This window comes from Rattus norvegicus, chromosome 16 (genome assembly GCF_021556685.1).
Source record: "Rattus norvegicus strain SHRSP/BbbUtx chromosome 16, alternate assembly SHRSP_T2T, whole genome shotgun sequence".
Classification (NCBI taxonomy): domain Eukaryota; kingdom Metazoa; phylum Chordata; class Mammalia; order Rodentia; family Muridae; genus Rattus; species Rattus norvegicus.
This window is the reverse complement of record NC_141549.1, coordinates 71,375,313-71,394,660: the sequence shown is the minus strand read 5'-3', so window position 1 is coordinate 71,394,660 and position 19,348 is coordinate 71,375,313. Positions and strand designations below refer to the sequence as shown.

General features: G+C 40.8%; 2 protein-coding genes across 7 annotated transcripts in view; both read right to left on the bottom strand.

The window, feature by feature from the left end:
- Erich1 (glutamate-rich 1) overlaps positions 1–19,348 on the bottom strand; it is a gene marked incomplete at its 5' end in the record, with an annotated part of 52,793,804 nt that overhangs the window by 12,269,703 nt on the left and 40,504,753 nt on the right.
- Unc5d (unc-5 netrin receptor D) overlaps positions 1–19,348 on the bottom strand; it is a 546,654-nt gene that overhangs the window by 104,543 nt on the left and 422,763 nt on the right. For 4 of the 7 annotated variants that reach the window (XM_087588379.1, XM_087588380.1, XM_087588381.1 and 1 more), the window contains exons 5-7: positions 10,547–10,727; positions 9,559–9,726; positions 7,772–7,936 (exon numbers count right to left, since the gene is read on the bottom strand). In XM_087588379.1, coding sequence (XP_087444505.1) covers positions 7,772–7,936; positions 9,559–9,726; positions 10,547–10,727 — 514 coding nt within the window. The remainder of the gene's footprint in view (positions 1–7,771; positions 7,937–9,558; positions 9,727–10,546; positions 10,728–19,348) is intronic. The other 3 variants (XM_087588382.1, XM_087588384.1, XM_087588383.1) reach the window with 1 other exon arrangement.

The window sequence follows — 19,348 nt, the reverse complement described above, 5'->3', positions numbered from 1 at the left end:
CAGAGAACGAGTCCCCCCTCCCCCCTTTTTTGACAAGTCTACATGCTGGAAACTTCCCTAACAGAAAAGGACCACGGTTATCAGCAGCTACTGGAAGCAGTTCCTGTGAGCTATAAGGAAACAAATGAACAGATAAAAAAGACACCAAGAATGCTAATTTGATCCCTCCTTCCATCCCATAACAAAGGGGTTTTGAGTTTATGTTGAAAAATGTGGGGTAGCTTTGTACAATTCCTTCGCTGTCAAATTGTTAGAAAACGGGTGCTTCCCGTGTCTCTGCTAACCAGGGCATCCCTCTCCTGGGATGTTGGAGTCGTTCATTTTCACCTGTGGTCCAGCCAGGCTGGAAGTGCGTCTTCTTTCTCCTGAGCCTTCTCCTTAATATGCCTAACTATTATCAATGTCATAAAATGACAGAGCTGGATGTGGCCTTTAGAGTCAGTCACCTGTCCCGTCTCCTGCTAGACACTACATCTTTAGGTCAAATTAAGGCTATAATATTGAGAGACATCCATTTAGTGGCTTAACAGAAGTGCTGAGGAAGGGTGAATTTTAAGAATACTCACAACTCTGCAGGTTCTCCTAAACACTGCTTTTCTAAACTGACAGTATTAGTCAAATTACAACTCAGAAACAGTTTAAGTAAAGAACACGTGTCCCCTTCCCCTTTAACATTTTAATGAGTACATCACATTTTATTAGAAATGCACTAAGCAGACACATAAGAAAATATTTAAATGAAATAGGCAGAAAGCCACATTACTTTTATCTAAGAACATGGAAAGTATAATATATTTTTTTCTTCCAATATTAAATGTCATCTATACAGGGTGCAGTTTAACTTTTCATATAAATGGAGTGCTTGATATGAGAGTGTAAGCCTTCTGGGGGCTGCATCTTTTCTAAAGGACACCTAATAATGTAATAAGTTTTGTTTAGAGACAAACACATTTAGGCTTAGAAAAATCAAGAACTTGGCTCAGAGTAATTCTATTCATGGAATTCAAATATAATTATACAGCTCAAGTGATCTGACCAAAGGGCCTAGATTCTTTAACCTGTCCTTTAGCTATGGGATGAATGTTTAACTCCTCCCCTTCCCTCCCCCAACCCCCCACTGTGTGTGTGTGTGTGTGTGTGTGTGTGTGTATGTGTGTGTGTGTGTGTGTGTGTGTTGGGGAGGTCCATTCTTTCATTGATTCGTTGATCCCAATCCTGAATTCATCCCCATTTCTAGTCATTTGGGAAGAGAATGACTGGTTTTAACTCATGATCGGGGGACCTGGGAAGACTTTTTAGCTGTGCTTTCAGATGCAGACAGTCAGTTCCTCCTGGCCGCCTTACCGCAGAAAGCTGGTCCTTTATACCTTCCCACAACCTCAATTTCAGAGTTACTGTTCTGACAGTGCCCACTGGGAATGCCAGATGCAAAAGTTTTCTCTCTTCCTTCCAGTGGATTTACATCCTGTCAATTTCTGGGTGCTCTGACAAATATTTTACCCCCTTAAGAGCATTCTAAATCTTTGGCAGACTGTATTTCTTCATTTTGCATTATCATAGGAACCTATTCTTATTTGTATGTTATTTTAAAAATACTGTTATACATTCTCATTTTGTCATTTTCCTGTAAGTAACCTGGTCTGTAAATGAAGGCTTCTTCCTTTCCAGCTGTCCTAAATCAACTTCAGAGTCAATTGTCTTTATATTTCAGCTTTGGTTTTGATTATCCTCATGGGCAAATTTAACGAGATAAGCTCACAGTAAACAAACATCCATACATTCTTGTTAAAGTACCTCATAGTATGGTCTGCCTAACTCCAGGACAAGTATATAAACAGAGGTGCGAAATCTACCCCAACATACTTAGAAGGAGTGGATAATAATAGGTGAAAGAAGATAGAAGGAGAGAAAGAGAGATCAGAGAAAGCAATTCTCAGCTAGACTATCCTATCAGGCAAGCTTACAGGCAGCATGGATCCATGGGGAATAAAAAAAGGAGGTGACCATGGAGAATGTCCTGGTGACAAGAGGCATTTTCAATGTTTCAGAGCTAGCTGGTAAGAGGGGGAGTGACTTTTGAAAGCATACAACAACTATGGTCCACTGGGTGAAGGTCCATTCTCACTTAGAAGAGGGTTACTTCTTAAAACAATCTGACACCCTTTTACTCATGAAAGAGGCAAGATAAAAAAAAGAACATATTGAGTAGATAATAAAGGAGGTTTATGGTCATTCTTTGCACGGTTTATTTATTTATTTCATCCCTTTTATGATCAATTCTACCTAGGATATGGTGCATTAAGTGAGAGTTTTCTTCTCATAAAGCAGAAGGCGAAAAGGCAAAAAGTGTCAGCTTCTAGAATTTCAAGAAATACTTCCATTATGACACCCGAGGATTGAAATGTTTATGTTGCATTTTCTTCTTAAATTAAACAGTGTGGAAGCTTGAGCCTGCAGTCACTGCACTGTCTTCTGAAAGCTTACGATATACTGACCTTCTTATGGGCTGTCCCATAATGGGACAATGTTGACGGGGTATTGGGAGGGGGGCTGTTGTTACTAACTGGCCTAATGACTGCCTGTGTGCCCAGATCTGCATTCTTATGACTCCTATGTGTCTGCAAAATCACATCCGCAATTTGCTGTGCAGTGCACACAAAGGCAGCTGTGAATTAATCAATTGTTTGTTATGCGGGAAGGCAAACCACCAACTCTTTGTTCAAAAAGAGCACCTAGTCAGCACTATTAACATGAGTTACTGCTGGACTCTTACTTGTGTGCAGTGTAGGGGATGGAATCCAAGGCCTCATTCGTACATGCTAGGCAAGCATTCTACCATGGAAACCTGGCCCCTTTGTACTTCACATGAAATGGGAGGGATTCTGTCAGTTTTCAAACCACTTGGGAAGAATTTTGAAGCTGTAGGACATTTTTGGGGCCACCTAAGAATAAGTTGCACTAGGATGGTATCTTGGTGATGTCATTTTTATGTCTTTGCTACATAGACTTCCTGCTGGAACTAAACAGCCATGCAGTGAACCCCGTTCTGGAATTTAAACAAGTGGAACTTCAGTAGTATCCCTAAACCTTTGCCCACAGAAAGAAGTAGGTGACTTTGGTGTTGGTAAAGAGACACTTGTCTATTATAATCTTATATGAAAAATAATTGTTCTGTATAAATCACAGGCACAAAAAAAGAGGAAATAAAAAATGCTCTTCACTATTCTCGAATAAAATGTCTCTTATTCAGTGGCCTAAATAATGGGAAGGGGTGGGTAATTACTGTAATAGATAACAATGAGGTCAGAGAAAACTCGTAACAAAGCAACCATTATTTTCTTGTGATTGCAACTTCACCCTTTCAGGAGTTTCCTGTAGGTCATTTAAGTGGATGGCTCAGTAAAGAAAGCGATTGTCTTATTAGCTGGGCCTTGGGAATGTTTGTTTGAACCACTATTGTTTGGATGTCATTATCTTAGATGTGGCTTTAAAAAAAGCATCCATTCAAACTTTTCTCATCAATGTGCCTATGAGAAATGAAAACAAACTGCCATTTTGCCATATCGTCATTTTCCAAGCTGTCAATATTGAAGTGACCTATGCTCTGTCTTCACAAAACGAACAGATTACTTTGCAGGTAGCACTGCCTGGAAGGCTTCCTCTTTCTTTAAGTTCCCAGTGGCATTTCTCTGGCTTTAGTCACACCACACATCTAGAGGCTAATCCCTTCTTCTGAAGCAGATCCATTTAATCTCTTCAAGCCAATGCCCTCCTCCCCCCCCCTTTTTATTGGAATAAAAAGCCACAGAGAAGGTGGCTTCTGTCCCATAGGATCAATCTAAACAGCCACCATTTAATCTTTCTGTTCCTGTCCATGGACACACACAGGTTATGCCGTACTGGCTCTGGTTCTCAAAAGTGTTTCAAAGATGAAAGGATGGAGGTCAGACAGCAACAAGATTCTGTTTAAGCCCAGAAAGCATGGCTACCCAGGCCCTACTTTAAGAAACCATGGCCATACGCATCTTCCTTCCCTGTCAGTCATGCCCAGAGTGATCTTTCTTCCCTGAAATGACAATTTCAACCATAAAAGGATTGGATGTCCAGTTTATGCATGCTTGGATCCATGGATTCACATTTCTTGGCAAAACTGTCCAGTCTCACTCTCTCCAGCCTTGAGGCATTTATTTTATTCTGGAGAGCATTTACGTGTGGCCATTTATGAGAGCATCACTCTAGGGTTCTGTGATTCAGCCACAAGTGACCAAGCAACAATCATACCCAAATATTAAAGTGATCACTCAGAGCTTGCAGCTCCATCTGGAGGAGAGGGGAAGGGAGCCCTCAGGATAACAGAGGAGATTCAGATACCTTGTTGAAGGCTGAAGAGAATCAAATCATTGAAGGTCATCCAAGAGCTGAACAATGTCCTTGTCAAAGCTCCAAAAGAAGGTGCCATAGGGTTATGTTTGGCCCATAAGGAGAAAGAAAAGCATGAAGGAAATTCCCATGTTGAACCATGACCTAGATCCTTCAAAGAAGCTGCTGTTTTGCAAAGCTGTGGCCAAATGCTATTTTAATCAAAGCCAACCTTTTCTTGGTGCAACCGTGAGAGCACAGCAATTTCACCAAGATCATCTGACATTATGAAAGAGTACCGTGGAGTAACACTAATAATCATTTAACTGCACTGCTGCTCTGCTTCCTACAAAGACAGTGAAATTGTACTCATTCTGTGAACAGTGTCTAGAAAGACAGGATAGATCCTGCTGCTCTGACCAGCAACCTTCCCGATTGATATGCAGATTGCAAATACAGCTCCTTTAAACTTAGTCTCTTCCCCACCTTTTACACTAAAACTATTGATTACTGTGGTCCTTACAGTCCTAAACATATTTCAGATGCCCTAATAGATATATATGAAGGCAAAAGATTCTGAAATTGGAGCATCCCTTAGTGGAATAAAGAGAGAGAGTGTCAGGGGAAAAGCTCATCTTGCATTTTCGGCTTATGAGGGATCTAATGGAGCATCCACCTCAAAAGCTGAGAATAGTGCAAGCCTTGGCATCTTTCTGCCTATTTTACTTTCATTATAGCAAAAATGCAAACTGAGTAATCAGGAATTTGCCTCTCTTTGATTAAACCTACACATCGTCAGTGTCTAGGGACAAAAAGCTTTGTTCAATCAATAAATTACTTAAAGCCACTATCTGAATTATGGCCAACAACTGCCCAAATATGAAATAACACTCTTCTAAAAAATCCCAAGTACATATACATTTATGATGAGTAATTGTATGTATCCACTTGGCCATGAACTGCCAACTATCTGGTTTTGCTTTATTCTAGTCTCCGTGTCAGATTGTTGGTGATAACTAACTTTTAAATCTGGAGACTCAGTAAAGCACATGACATTTTGACATACGCAGTCCTCATCAATCAGTTAATGGCTTGCAGGAAAGAAAAGACCGATCCTACCAGAAGTGATACAGAATTGTCCTCACGGTCAGTTTCTGAACTAAAATACTAGCTCTTCCTGCCTTTGACCTGGGACATCACATCGTCTTGGCTTTGTAGCACTTAGACAACCACTGGACTTGACATTGGGACACTGAGATTTCTGGACATGTTTGTCTTCAAAGCTTCAATTTACTCCCATTTCTCTCCCTTCAACTCTCTTCTTTCCTTCCCTAAGAACCTCCCCTTACTCCCCATTCATTATGTATGTATTGATTGGTTTGATTACTCATTTATTTTTACTTTATTTTTGGTATTTTGTGATAGCATCTCCCTCTATAGTCTTTATCTGTTGTGCAAAGTGGGATCTACTCTTAGTAGGTCACTATCAGTGCTGATCATTCCTTTCAGCACTAAACAGGACTCTTCCTCAGCTGGTAAATGAACATGAATCATGGCGCCAATGCAAGTCATAGTCACCCATACGATAACCTTTATTTCTTACATTAAGTGCTAAGCACTACATCTCCCATGAGTAACTATCAGATTACATCATAGGCAACTAAGCTTAAAGCCACATATTCAAGTCCAACATGTAATTTATAGGAAAGTTTATTACTACAGTTATCTGAACTTCAAGTAGGAGCCACATTTCTACAGCGCCATCATCTTTTAGAAGACACATGAAACCCATAACCCTACTTGAATCACTTTAAAAAACCTGTGCAAAAGGTGAAAAAGCAGTCACACATCTTGAGCCATGATTCTGAAAAGCATGGTGATATTCAAGAGGTGTTGGAAATACATTTCTCTAACTATCTTATTAATGAGTGTATGCAGAAATTGATGGTTGGTATGCATTTAATGCAGAACACAGAAGTTTCAACACTGAACTTTCTGACTATATCATCTATGATCATTACCCCTTGTATGGGGTCTGACACGTAGATACTTGTGTCAGGAATAAAGGTTAATGTGAGTATCAATGTATTGATCCTAATGTATTAGCCATTTTAAACAATGCATGAACCATGAAAATTTATTATGAAAAAGCAACACTTAGCATGTACTTGCCTTCAAGAACACCCAGGCACATGAATGTAAAGAAACAGATTGACCAGAAGTATTTTACTCACAGTGTCATTTCCCCTAACGAAAAGTAGCATACACTTTCACAAGTGATTGCGACCAACTAAGATGCGGCATTTCTTTGCTGGATATCATGCAAGGAGTAGCCAAGTAAGAATCCTAGTTCTAGAGGACAGGGATGGGCCCAGTCTCAGTTTTAAGGAACTATAAAATATCAATACAGCTTAGGTCATATTAGTGCGAGTTACTTGAGTATATGCTCTCTTCCATGAAAGACTCAGATGTGTCCTGTCAGCATAGGCTTCTGCTAATAACTGAAAGTGGATATAAGTTTTTGGTATTTATAGTAAGAAAAGTCAAGTGAGTTGGCTGGAATCATGTTAATAAAATAAATCACCATGTTAAAATGGTTTCTCCTTAATTGGACAAAATCCTTCCATACCTTCAAACCTTACCAGAGAGTCACTTGGAGGTAGTAATGATGTGATATTAGAAATAAAACAAAGGCCTGGGACTTGAGAGATGAAAATTCCATTTCCTACTATACCAGACCAATGTGAAGCAAAACTTCAACCATCGGGGCTCATTCCACCCTCCACATTGGCCAAATGCAGTTGCAATGTTTTCCTTGTCAGAGAACCTTGGCCGCCGAAGATGTATTAAGTGATTTAAGGTTTTCTAAAGTTCTCCAGAGATACAAATTCACAGCAATCAGTAACTCTCACTAAACTTAGAAGTGGTTGCTTCTAAAAGTCTTAAATTTTAAATGTTCTTTCTCTGGAAATATTGCCTGATAAGGTTGTAATACAAGATTTGAAATGGCTCTGTCTGGCCTAAGGGTGTGGCCCAGTAATAGAGAACTAATGTAGTATGCACAAGCACTAAGCTTTCATCCCCTGAGCATCACAGGATTAAAAACAAAAACAACTCACTCTATCTGTACCAAAAGTGAATGTACTCATGTGTTTCTCAGGACTGTGCGTGCGTGCGTGCGTGTGCATGTGTGTGTGTGTGCGTGTGCGCGCGTGTGCATGTGTGTGTGCATGTGTGTGTGTGTGTGTGTGCGTGTGCCCGCGTGCACGCACATCTATGTGACTTTTCATTTTTGGTTACTGACTTTCTGCTGTTTTACTAAACCCAGTTAAGGATTGGGGCGTTCTTCTGGAAACATGTGGAGATATGCACATCACCACAAATACCGAGAACATCAAACAGACGGTGTTACCTAGAATGCAGAGACCATCCGTGCAGTTTTCAGATTCCTGGCTGAGCCCTTCACAGAACTTGCCCCCGTTTCTTGGGGGTGGAGCTGTGCACTCACGGATGCGAAGATGTTCACACTCTGGGCTGCAGACTGACCATTCACTCCATACTTCCCAGCTGCCGTCCACTTCAAAGGGAAACAACAGATGCCACCATTAACAAGGATCAGCAGCTCTAAGAAGACTCGCCACACACTTTAAACAGACTGCACCCCAATAAGAGCAAACTGAGAGGTCAAGGCATCTTTCCTCTAAGTGTTCGTTTTCTAATTAAAGCCATACCAGGAGAAAGGCAGTGACTGAGCTTAGGCAAATGGTTGACTGACTGGAATCTTTCAGTTGGCTATTAAGGTCAGGATCCATCCTATCCCAGTCTTTCTTGCCCAAGAGCATCACTGATGGACAGGCAGCTCTGTGCTGTACTTTAGGATGTCTGTTGATGTAGTTGTGGGCTTACACAGTTTAGACTGGTGAATAGAGCAGACTGATCTTTAAGTCCCCAAATCCCCTCAACAATAAAACGTGAAACCCCCATGAACTGATAGTGTTAAATGAAAAGAGGTCACTGAAACCCCAAAATGGCAGAACCGACAGAAATAGAATTTCTTGGGTCATAGATTGCTGTTGTACATCGAAATGAGAAGACTGAACTTAATTCCATTAAATATCAACCCAAGAGACTAGGACAGATATTTGAGGCAATTGCCCCATTACCTCCTAGGAATAGTTTCGCCATGCTTATGTAGGTTAAGAGCTACAAGGTTTAATCTAAACCAATTAGTAAAAAAAAAATAGGAAAAAATTTAAAAAGTATTGAATCTGTATCAAAGATTTCTGAGTCCTAGTCTTGGTTTTACAAACTTTCCAGTTGAGAAATTAATCATATGGCTTCGATTTACCACCAGTTCTGTCATCTCGGGACAATAAAAGTCGCAATGGAGAGGTAAATGGCATGGCATGTATGCAAGCACCCTGCACAGTACCTGGCACATAGTAAGCACTCAATAAATGTTTATAAAACTCAAGGACCAATCAAACTCTGGAAACGCACTGTGGCTCAGAGTCTTACTTCACTTCTAGAGAAACTCAAATTGAAATTTTAAAGCTATGAGGTGCTGGACACAGTTCTCGGAATTAAACATATGTGGTGCATATGAAACTCAGGAGCAGTTATGTTCTCTACTGGAGGACATGCTTTCCATGAAGAAAGCAACCTTGGACCCCATGTCCTTCCCATTGTATCAACTGGGTTACAGCCAGGAAGAGCTAACAAAAGAACTGATAGGTGACACATTTAGCAAATGAGATCTTCTACTACTCAGAAAGAAATACAAGTGCAGGCCGGGCATAAATGCACACCACTGCAGTGGACAATCTCTGCCAATTTTATTGCACGTCATTACCAACCTGAACCTGATAAAAGGTCAAGTTCTGGGTGGTTGCTATTTTGTGCTTGGAGGCAGCTTCACCCAATCCCTGGTTACTGTACTCAAATACATGCCATCAAGTGGGAAAGTCACGGGGAGAAGGTGGTGGCTTAGTCCAACCAACGCCATGATCACAAGCCTTGTGCAGAGGGTTTCACCCATGTTCTTTACAGTACAATGAAGTCAGAATCAGCACCTTGGACAGAGGCAACGGTCTAAGACCTGGGACCAGGGTGAATCAGAAGGAAGTGTACATTGTTGTTCCCCAGCACCTTAACAGCATTGGCGGATTAGAAGGAGAAGGGAATCTGTGTATATCTCACCAGGACAAAGAGCAGTGCAGGTTATTTTCTGCACTGACATTCCCTCACAAAAGGCCCCACCATTGAGAGGAGCGGGGTTGGTGCAGGTCCGGGAACGTTTCTGCCATCCTCTACCACAGCGAACATTGCAGGCTGACCACTCTGTCCAGGAAGACCAGCCTCCATTCACTGAGAGACAAAAATGGGGAGGGGAGAAAAAAAAGGAGAAAGGTTTGTATTGATGGCCTACTATGTGCAAGCCACTGCGCCAGGTACTGTGAATCAGGTATCTGGGGAAGAAGAGATGGTTCAGAGTCCCACTCGCTTTGTTGTGAGGCAACAGTGGTTCCTGTTCTTCTATTCTTCTGAAAGAGGAACCAAGAGAGTATGCTTTGAAGGAAACTATTAAAAATGAGTAGAACTCATCAGCAGATCTCTAAGGTACTTGACCATCCGTATAGTAAAAGAAGAAAATGCCAGCATTTGAATTTCTATTACTTTTAAGTGCTTCAAAAGTAAACCCCATGGCTCTTCTATTCTGGAAAGAAAAGTCTTCACTTAAGTAGTTGGGAACTGCCTTTTATACAATGCCTGAGATCATCAGCAAATAACAATATTTGGTTTTTTGCATTTCATCTGGTAGGAGAGGAACTGACTGGTAGTTTGGAAGGGTGGGAAGGCTAAGTTTCCTGCTATGATGCTCTCCCATTATAAAGTCAATGAAAATGAAAAAAAAAGAACCTCACCATTTTATTATTTTTAAGAGAAAGAGAAATTGAAACTACCACTGGCTGTCTCACAACAGCTCAAGATCAAATGGATCAGAAAAGACATTAATAGTGTTAGGAATGTTTTCTCACCTGGCAGAGTGTTGAGGCTGGCCAGTACTCTGTGAATGGACCCAGGAGCCTCTTGGCTCTTGCCCTGGGAAGTTTTAACAGGACATGGCTCTCTTTATCTCTGACTTTTAGCCCTCCCTATCCCTCCCTGGCCTTTGGGCTGGTCTTACCGTAGACCACCACAGTTGCTGACAGGCTCCTCCTCTTGGCCACGATGTTGGCTGCCATACAGGTGTAATTCCCCGAGTCTGAGAGCCGGGCCTGCCTGATGATCAGGTTATGGTCAGCCCTGGTGTCAATGTTCTCATCCTGTTCAGAGTCAATGGGCTCTTCATTTTTCAGCCATTCCACCTGAAGGCATAAAAGGATATTTACAAAGTGATCACAAGAATTATCTTTCTTCTGTGAACAGCAGGTGTGGACTTGTGATGTGCTGGGAGAGAAATGGATATAACACACAGAAGTGTGGTGAACATACTCCTTTGTTTTCCACACCCTGTCTGGTTCCTGAGTAAATCTGGCTCTATTTACGAAATGCACACTCGAGTTAATAAACTGAAAGTAGGAAAAAAACCTTAAATATCCTAATAACGTTGACCCATTTTCTCAAAATCTAACAGAGCACCAAGGACTACAATTAGCTCGTTTTCTTTTGTTATTAACCAGATGATGATGATGATGATGGTGGTGGTGGTGGTGGTGGTGGTGGTGGTGGTGGTGGTGGTGGTGGTGATGGTGGTGATGGTGATGGTGATGGTGATAATGATGATGATGTCTCAAAGAAGGGCAGTATAAGTTAGAAGACTCAACACATGTATTTTGGACTTGTACTTTGTATTGAGAGAATACTTCATTTGGCAAAGTTTCAAGTCACTATGTTTTCATTCAATGCTTGATAGAAGCCCAATAATGTGGACAAGCTGAAGAAAAGCAGGTTGGAGCAATCATAGGACCAAACATTTAACTCTCAGAATTCTCCAGAGTTGTAGATCCATCCTTCTCAGCTGCTACTTCTCCACAGGTTCAATGGAGCCCATCTGGGCTTTGGAAGGAGCACACTGACCCATCGTCATCTACCTCTGATTTGTTTGCTCTTGGCATGTTCTGGAGAAAACACTTTTCACTTTTTAATTCCACTTGGATTGTATTGTTATTCAACTCTTACTTCCTGGGACACATAAGATAGAGGTAGAAGTCCCCCATTTACTATCCCCCCCCAATGGAGGTATACTGCACCTAGTTCCTAGGTTATTAAGAATGATAGTCTCCCATGGTTTAACAATGCCTTTTCCCTCTTTGTCCTGTATATTAAACATCTTCACAGTTTTGTGATAGCATAGACACACATAACATTTAGTTCAGGTTATCAACATATTCGGATAGATGTATGAAAACTATAATTTATCATTGAATCAGGATTCCCACGAGTTGGAGACCATATTCTCTCTCTCTCTCTCTCTCTCTCTCTCTCTCTCTCTCTCTCTCTCTCTCTCTTCATACCCCTCCCTCCATTCTCTCTCCCTCCTTATCCCTATCTGCCTTTCTCTCTTCCCTCCACTTCCCTCTTCCCCATGTGCGTGAGATCATTCGGATCACTCCACCAATGGCAGTAAGTATACTAACAAGATCGTAGAGAGCATTTTGCACAGGAGACATTCTGCCATGCTTGGCTCACTATTAGCATAGCTAATTGAGAGCTGGTTTTACCATAACATGCTTCATTTAATTTTGTTTTTAAACCTAAAATATTCAAATTTATTAGTTGTAAGTTGTATCTGTCCTGTAACCATTTTGGCACAGCCAAGATGTGCTGGTCTCTATGAAAAGGGATTCATTTACCAGATAAAAATGCAATCATGGTCTTCAGCAATATTTTCCACAAGTACTGCCCATTCATGAGTGTTCAGATATCAACATTATCATCATCTCAAATTAACCCAACAAGGCAGCAATTTGAGAAAGGAAAACAATACCAAATGCCAAAAGAAGAGAGCTTGGAGCCCTAGAGGAATGAACAAAGAGCTGCAACTCAGAGTTACACACATCAAGAGGTAAGAAGTACATCACATTAACCCTAAGAATCTCTGAAGATATGCTGGTCTGTCCTGGAGAGGCACCAATTATTAATCATACAGGCCAAGGAGTATGGCTCTATTAACCAATACAGTGCAGAGAAGCCCACTTTACAACATGTCTGAATATTAGTCTATAACACAGTATCTGTCATAGTAGATTTCCAAGTTATTTAGTTATCCATATGACAAGTAATACAAATACAACTGAGCATCAGAGATTGTACCGAGGACTCAGTAAATCCATTTTCCCAAATAGAAAGGGCAACAGTCTTCCAAGGTCTTACTTTGAATGGCAAGACGTACAAAAGAAAGAAAATCTCAACAAAAGTTGAGACCAAAGTAACATCGTCACCAACCTCTGAGATGAAAGCCCCATTCAGGGTGAACAGAATCAGTGATTTTTAAATCGCTCTCACTCCTAAGTCATTGCAAATAAGAAGATGGTCAATGAGCATGTCTGTGAGCTACGGCTCTGCCTCCACTCTCTCTGCTCAAAAATTCTGCTGTTAAGTGCCTGTTAAAGAGTTAATTCCTGAGCTTTGCTATTGGCAGTGCTTATAAAGCCCTTCTTTATGTTGTCCTCTGGTTTCATATTCTTTTTACAAAGATGGTGTAGAGACAGAAAACACAGTGACTATCCATAAGCAATTCAGTTTTAGAGTACAGAGTCCTGTGGTCAGTGGTCCTGGAGACTGAATCCAAGAGTCCCAGAGCCTTTGAATCAAGGCAGGTCTTAGCTCTGAAAATTCAAAGCATTAGTCACCATGTAGAGACCTATTTCCAGACTGAAAATCTAAAGAAAGAACAACAAAACAACACCTATGAAATAGGCCAACTCTAATATATATATATATATATATATATATATATATATATATGTATATATGGAAAAATAATGTAATAAGCTGAAACTTCCTTTATCTTGATCAACATTTACCCTATAAACATGGTATACAGATGAATAAATAGTTCATTACAGCAATAACATCAAAGTGCACATGACAATTAAGTATGTATTCTATATCACTAGTAGAAACTTAAATGATAATGTAATTTTCCTAGACTATGAAGATAATTCGGTAAGTAGTTTGCCCACAGTTCTGTCTACAGAACCAACCTAAAACAAACAAACAAACAAACAGACAGACAGACAGTGTGAGGGTGCATGCTTGTAACCTCAGTTTTAGGCAGGTGATGACAGGTAGATTCTCTAGATTCCTTTCATACATGTGAGCACACGCACACACAAACTTTTCTCAGAAAACAAAACAAGGAACAAAAGTAAGCCAACAAACAAAGAAAAACATCAAGAAAAGAATACTGACCCTCCCAAACCACACCAAATACAGTCTTTCCTTTGTGCCTTTTTGGCTTTCACTGGGACCACACTATAGGGCAGTTTACCTTCTACTTATTCCTCCCCCCACTTGTCTCTGGAATTTCTGTAGCAACCTTGTAGCTAACTGGTCTACCTGTTACTCCCATTCCTGCCTCTATACTAGATTTTTCTCAAAGATCCGATATTGTCACATTTCAGTTAGAAATTTTTCAATGTTTGCAGTTCTTCTGTAGATAAAGGAACCCTTTTGTGGTTTGCCTTCTATATGCTCCTTATGTCAGATCTTCCAGTCATACTTTACCTCACCTGCTCCTCTGTAGCAAGATTAGACCTTATCCTTTTCTAGAAATTCAAGGTAAATTCTTCCTATTTCAGATTCTTGATGTAGAGGCCTTTCACTGAGGCACCCATGGTCCCATTTACTTGAAATTCTTTGAGACGTCTCACCTAGCCCTGCTTCCAAAGAAAAAGTCCCCGTCACTCCATTTTTGCTCTAATTTTACCTCGAATGTGTCTCTATTGGGTAATACTAAAAATATTAATACTTAGTGTATTAGTAAATAATTTTCTAGCCTATCCTTTTGCCATTATAAGCCTAGGAATTTGACAAAATTTCTAGCATTGGGGATTGTACTAGATGGAGTTTTAATGGTGTTTTAAAGCACCAAGAACTAAAGTAACTTGGAAAGGAAAGAGTTTATTTCAGTTTACAATTCTCAGGTCATACTCTACCAATGGGAATAGTCAAGGAAGAAACTCAGGACAAGAACTAAAATAGAGGCCATGGAGAAATATAGCTTACTGGCTTAAATACAGCTTATTGGCTTGCTTGTAAGTCTAAGGTCTTCTCAATGTTCTTTCTTCTTTTCTTCCTTCCTCCGTTCCTTCCTTCCTTGCTTCTTTCCTTCCTCTCTCTCTCTCTCTTTTTAAAGACAGGGTCTATCTACATAGCACTGGCTATTTTGGAATTCCATATGTAGACAAGGCAGGACTTGAACTCACAGAGATCATCCCACCTCTGCCTCCCAAGTGCTGAGACTATAGGCATGCGGCTTGATGTCTGGCTTTCAGTCTGCTTTGTTAAACAACTCAACATCACTTTTCCAGAGTCAGCATTAGCCACAATGGACTTGGCACTCCCTCATCAAATAGTCAGTCAATCAATCAATCAGCCAAATACCTGCCAACCAGCCAATCAATAAAATATCCAATAGAATTCCATATAGGTCAGTCTTTTGGAAGCATTTTGTCCATTGAGAGTCCCTCTCTCCAAATGATTCTAGTTTATGTCAAGTGGGCATAAAACTAACCAACACAGGAATGAAAATAAAAATTTGATCTCAGTGAGTTAATTTTGTTAGACAAAGTAAGATAATAAGGAAGAATGAGGGCAAGAAGGCAGTAAGGGAGAAAGGAGGGAGGGAAATTATGCCAACTAATGCAACTTGAAAACCCATCCCGACCCAGTAACTTAATTCAGCATTATACAGGCATTAAAACGAATATGAAAACAAAAACAAAACTACATATTTATTGTTACAGATTTGTAAAACAAAAAAACCCAGTCACAGACACACATATGCTTAAAAAGATCAGAGATGCACTACAGGCATATTGAAGATCTTAGAGAGGTTATGTGAGTTTAATACTAGTAGTGGTGCCACATTTGAGGAAAAGTATTTTCAATGTGAAAAAAAAATCACCTTGGTTTTAAATCATCCCTTTTATTTATCATGTAGCATCGCAGTTTTCAACTTTATACTTAGCCAGGGAATGTTTCTTCAATTCGAAGCTCATCTGAAAACCCGAAATGAAAGCCTGATAAAGGGATTCTCAGCAGGAGATTTGGAGCCCCATTTCTCCAGGCAAGAGGCCATTCCTGAACCACGAGGGAGAGTATTCTCATGCTGCTGTATGTGTGGCAACAGAGCTCCCAGAGATGCAACATGCACAGTGTGAGCCATCAGAGACACTGGCCACACCAAGTTTTCCAGCAACTCAGTTATACACAGTTGTGTACATATGCTCTAGGTGTTCATATGCCTTCTCTTACACTGGGTGGTCATGGTGCTGTGACTACAGTCCATCCATCTGTGTCTGTAAAATAGTCAATACGTATGTGCATTCCTAACAGTAGGACCTCTTCTAGTAACCTAATAGTTTATCCATTTAATCGATGGCAGGATCTTTATGAGGTAATCAGTTTACTATTTTTCTGGACTTACAGAATTGACATATTGCACTTAGATTTATGTTTTTTTGTCACTTAGAGAAACTCTAAAACATTTTTGATTATTTATGTGTTCCTAATGTACACAAGTATAATAAGACATACACATACGTTCACATACATACATACACACACACACACACAGAGGGAGAGAGAGAGAGACAGAGACACAGAGAGATTTATATTCTTCAGTTGCAAACTTTGCTGTCTTGGTGCTAAGGAGGCAACATAAATTAGCGTCACGGTGCTGGGTACAAGATACAGACGCACTGGCCTGTATATTAAAAGACTACTCCATTTTCACACAGAGATGAACTCACTCTCAATTTTTCTTTAAAAAAAATGTGACCCTTTAAGCTTCCTTTTATCTTCCCACTTTTGCTGGTAACATTGGTCTTTCTTTAAAAAATAAGTGTTAATAGAATAAAAAATATAAAAAAATCATTTTTGCTTTAAGAATCTCTTGCTTTTAATATATTGTAGAGAGGTCTTCAGACTTACAGGGTATACAGCCCCCGTGACAGGAATTATGGATAAGCTCCAGCTGAGGAAAAATGTAGAGGAAGAGGCCTGTGCAAATGAGTCCTTGCTGCTCAGGGTCTGACTATCATCACCTTGAGAAAAAACAGAGCCAGGCATTTCTTGCAGGAGCCCCATGGCAGAGCATGTATTACCACCAGATACAGTTTAGTCCCTCTTCTTTGAAAATCCAAGGTGCAATGCCCAACCTGAGCTCTGTAGCCAGTAACACAACAGAGCAGCTCAATGTCCTCTGATGACAGTTATCCCCTCGCCCTGGGCTCCCTGGACTCTTCGTGTGTCTTGGCATGTAGATGTCTTGCTGTTGGCTGTGCTTTCTCATGGAAGTGACAGAGAACATCACAGAGCATAGGAACCTCTACATAGTACTGTGATTCTAGAAATTCCTTATGAAAGGTTGGGCTAGCTGGAAGTTTCTACATTGGCTCTTAAAGAGGGGATACAAAATTTCCATTTAGCAATGTGGCATCAATACATTGATACCTGAGGCTTACAGGCATTTGTATCACTGTTCTCTATGGCATCATGCTGGCAGGTCATATTATCAACCAAGAGGCTTAACATTTCCAAAAGTTGTAGGCATCTGGCTCTCACCCTGCAGAGAAATAATAATTCTTCATCTGATTTCTGCTTCCTTGCTTCAGATCAACCGTCTTGCTTAGGAATATGTGAAGAAACCGGTTACTTGGGAGGTAATGAGCCTATGGGTCTGCAGGATGCCTGCATTCATTAGCATAGAGTTAGGTACAGATGGTCCGCAATTTGTCGATTTTTCCAGTTTATAAACAAATCTGGAAACACAGATCATTGAAGACAATTAGATTCCTTGCCAGAGAGTTGATTTGCCATTGGATGTAGTGGGGAGTATATGTGATTTCCTTACCAGTAGGTACTGTGATATACAGTCAGATGGAGGGATGTGCCTTTGGATAGTGGAAGAAGGATGCTTTGTGGGAAAATATCTAATCTGAAACTTGGGTAACCTGTAATCCTTGGATGGACTACATTGTTAACTGTCATTCACTGTGCCCCTTTTCTCATCACAGCCATGGATGGACATGTGCAAATCGTAACTACTCACTGTCATCTCACAGCATGTCAGAATTCTCAGGCAGGGAATGGGAATGGTGCTGATCTGGTTCTGAAATCAAGAGGCACTCAGTCTAGAAGAAGGGGGAGCTACTGGCGAAGGATGGCTGTTTCTGGGCAGAACCCTAAACCTTTAAATTGTGGTGGTACCAACTTGGAAATCTTTCTGTGTCTCCCTCAGAAAATGCCAACAGGGACCATTCCTTGATGCCATCTACCAGGCGAACTTTTCCAGGTCCCTACTTGGAACTGGTTAGACTCATGATCACATGGGATTGTTCATATATTTAATAGATGTAATCTAAGAAGTCTCAAAATTCTTCCACTCATCACCTGTGACAGTTTTCTTTTTGCCCTGCTCACTGTCAAGCTCCTTCACAAACAATTTAGCATCTTACATTAGATCAAGAAAAAAGAATGTTCTAGGTACTGGTCATGAGCAAGTTATACAAGATAGAAGTGGGGGTTGTTTTAGTTACTCCTAAACATATTTGGGAAGACATTTATTTTGAAATGGGTACCTGTTCCTTCATGTCTTATTATTTATTCAAGGTGTGAGCTATGTAAGAGTAATAAGTTGGGGATACAGAGATGGCTCAGTGGTTAAGAGCACTGACTGCTCTTCCAGAGGTCCCGAGTTCAAATCCCAGCAACCACATGGTGGCTCACAACCATCGGTAATGAGATCTGATGCCCTCTTCTGGTGTGTCTGAAGACAGCTATGGTGTACTTATATATAATAAATAAATAAATCTTAAAAAAAGAGTAATAAATGGATCTTTCAACTACAGTTTAAAAGTGACTGAGGAAGGCACAGCAAGAGAGTACTAAGGGATAGAGATAAGGTTACTTAGGAGTATGTGGGGTAGAGTTAGGGAAACCTTGGAAGACCATAGCAACTACCAGCACTGCCCCTTTCTGCCCTACTAACCTCTTAACCTGTCTGTGAGTTCTTCATGTTATGAAAAACAGGCATGAGTGAATTTTCTTGGTACCACAGAGAGACGGAAGGAGAACATATCTTAACTCCTGAGCAGCTAATGAAGTGTACCCAGGGAAGGGGTGGAGGCAACGGGACCAGCAGAAATAAAGGCATGGCATATAGGAAACAAGGAGATCACTATTGCATTTTCTCACCGTAGGACGTTGGTCTAGTCAATAACCACACTTTAAGTCACACTGTGAATTGTGGTCTAATGGATATTCCTAGTCTGATTCCAATAACATCTTGTCTTGCTTGGGTACTGACCGACCATGTGCTACTCATTTAAGTGCAAGAGAGAGGAGGGGAGAAGGAAGGAGAAAGAGAGAGGAAGAGAGAGAGAGAGGGAGAGGGGGGGAAGGGAGGGAGGGAGGGAGTAAGGGAGGGAGGGAGGGAGGGCGAGAGCCAGAGCCAGAGCCAGAGCGAGAGCGAGAGCGAGAGCGAGAGCGAGAGCGAGAGCGAGAGCGAGAGAGAGAGAGAGAGAGAGAGAGAGAGAAAGAAAGAAAGAGAGAAAGAGGAGAGGGAAGGGAGAAGGGAGGGAGAGAGGTGTGTTTGTACACGCATACATCTGTGTTTGTTTGTCATTTTGTGCAAGCATGTGTGTATGTGTCTGTGTGTGCCTGTGTGTCTGTGTGTATGTGTATATTTGTGTATGTGTTTCTGTGTGTCTTCTGTGTGTATGTGCATATTTGTGTATGTGTTTCTGTGTGTCTTTGT